Source organism: Mus pahari, chromosome 4 (assembly GCF_900095145.1).
Source record: "Mus pahari chromosome 4, PAHARI_EIJ_v1.1, whole genome shotgun sequence".
Classification (NCBI taxonomy): domain Eukaryota; kingdom Metazoa; phylum Chordata; class Mammalia; order Rodentia; family Muridae; genus Mus; species Mus pahari.
Window position 1 is genome coordinate 125,626,708 of NC_034593.1, and position 2,193 is coordinate 125,628,900.

The window sequence follows — 2,193 nt, forward strand, 5'->3', positions numbered from 1 at the left end:
CTGCTCCTGACAGACACCTCTGCTCTGACTGTACTGCTCCTGACAGACACCTCTGCTCTGACTGTCCTGCTCCTCCCTTGCGGGGAGATACCCTAAGGAGTGGGTGACATTCAGAGTGAATGTGGAAGGTGGCTTTTGGGAGATGGGATGAAGTGTGCTTAGGGAGAATGACTGAGCACAGTGAAGTCAGCCAGTGCAGCTATTCAGAGCCTGGCTCCTAAACCGGACCGTGACTAAGATTTGCAAATTCAGGGGAGTTGTGATAAAAGTCTTCAGAAAGTCCTCACATTTGAAAAGTTAGATGTAAGAACTTTCTTTGTCTCATTGTGCTACTTACAAAAATAGTCCTGTTGAAAATGCAATTAGACTTTAAAACTTTACTAACATTTGGTGATATATATATTTACCATACTGAGCAAATACCCGGAGAAGCAGCCCTACCCAGAGTTCCAAATCGCAAGCAGCGAAAGGAAAGCTGTTTCATCGAACTCACTGAAGAGTTTCTTTGGGGAAACTTGATACTCATTAGGTATATTTAACATTGCCCAGTGTAATGACCAGGTCATGATTATTAGCTATGTGGCACCACATCAATATTCAGAGAGGCTTGCATAAGTAGAGGTGCGTGGAATGCATTGTACCTTGCAGGCATTTCAAAATTCAGGATGTCTTGCACAACGGTGAGCATGTATTTGTTCATCTCTTTAGGAAGTTCCCCAATAGACAGCAGAATGTTCTTCACATCCATGTAGGATGGGTTCTTTAAGATAACAGCAGCAGCAGTTGTGCGCACCGTCTTTTCATGAACCTTACGATTCTGGTGGTATATCCTGTTCAAGGTCTTCTTCACCTGTGGGGAGATGTTTAAGCTTAGCACATCCACAGAGCTTTAAAATTGCTATTGTAGGGACAGTGAGGTGGGTCATCAGATAAAGGTGACTGTGGCCAATCTTGATGTATATGAGTTTCACCCTCTGGGTTCACGTGACGGAAGGAGAGAGTCCAAAAGGTTGCTCTCTGAACTCTTCATGTGTGCCATGGTGTGTGTGTGTGTGTGTGTGTGTGTGTGTGTGTGTGTGTGCATGCACACGTGTGTGCCCTGTATGATGAGGCCAGCTAATGAACCACGAACAGAAATGATGTGAATGCCAGGCAGTGGTGGCGCACGCCTTTAATCCCAGTACTTGGGAAGCAGAGGCAGGTAGACTTCTGAGTTTGAGGCCAGCCTGGTCTACAAAGTGAGTTCCAGGACAGCCAAGGCTATACAGAGAAACCCTGTCTCAGAAAAGCCAAAAAGAAATGATGTGAATGACTCTTAGGCAGAGGCAGTTAAAAACTGGAATGCCTTCTGCATCTCTCTTGACTGCTGGAAACACATAGCTACATATCCCCTAACTGACTCTAGACTCATCATGTATAACAAACTGTGGATCAACTGTAAGGTTTTGTGCTCATGTGCTACGACAACAGTGCTTGGTATTACCGGATATAAACTTCGAAGGCTACTGCTGTGGCATTGGGCTTTTGGGTAGGTGGAGGGGGCGGGGCAGGGGAGAAAGCAATATGAACTGGTATTTTCTTACAACAAAGTACCCCAGATTCCATTCCTGTTTAATTTAAAAGAAAATTTAACATGCTAGTTTCTAGTAGTAGTTTTATGCTCATCATGAAAGTCAAAACAGTTTCCAAATCTCTTCAACCCCAACTCATGAGCAATCCCCACCCCACCCCCATCACCCTTCTGCACCAGTCTCTGTGGTTTGAGTGTGTCCCTCCAAAGGTTTATATGTGGTCATCTGTGTGGCGGTGTTCAGGTGGCTGAGCACTTGAGAGGTGAAGTCTAGTGGAGCATAATTAGGTCATGGAAACATTGCCCTCAGGAGGAATCAACACAGGTTTAAAGAAAATTTGTTTCTTAGCATCACATTCTAAGCAGCTGAGCTACCGGGCCAGCTACTAGAATTTGTTCCTTAAAATAAGAAAATGTATTTTCATATGAATGCTTCCGGATACAGGACATAACTGTTCAAAATTTAGAGCCAATGGAGATTATACTTAAATACAAATGAGGAATTATTTCTAAGCAAAAGGGTGACTCTTGAGCCGTGCAGTGGTGGCGCACGCCTTTGATTCCAGCACTCAGGAGGCAGAGGCAGGTGGATTTCTGAGTTCGAGGCTAGCCTGGTCTACAAA

The 2,193-nt window shown here is 44.6% G+C and overlaps 1 protein-coding gene across 1 annotated transcript in view; it reads right to left on the reverse strand.

Moving 5' to 3' along the window:
• The window catches only part of Mttp (microsomal triglyceride transfer protein), a 39,340-nt gene that overhangs the window by 14,217 nt on the left and 22,930 nt on the right, over positions 1 to 2,193 (reverse strand). Inside the window, exon 12 of the mRNA XM_021196346.2 lies at positions 642 to 850. Coding sequence (XP_021052005.1) covers positions 642 to 850 — 209 coding nt within the window. The remainder of the gene's footprint in view (positions 1 to 641; positions 851 to 2,193) is intronic.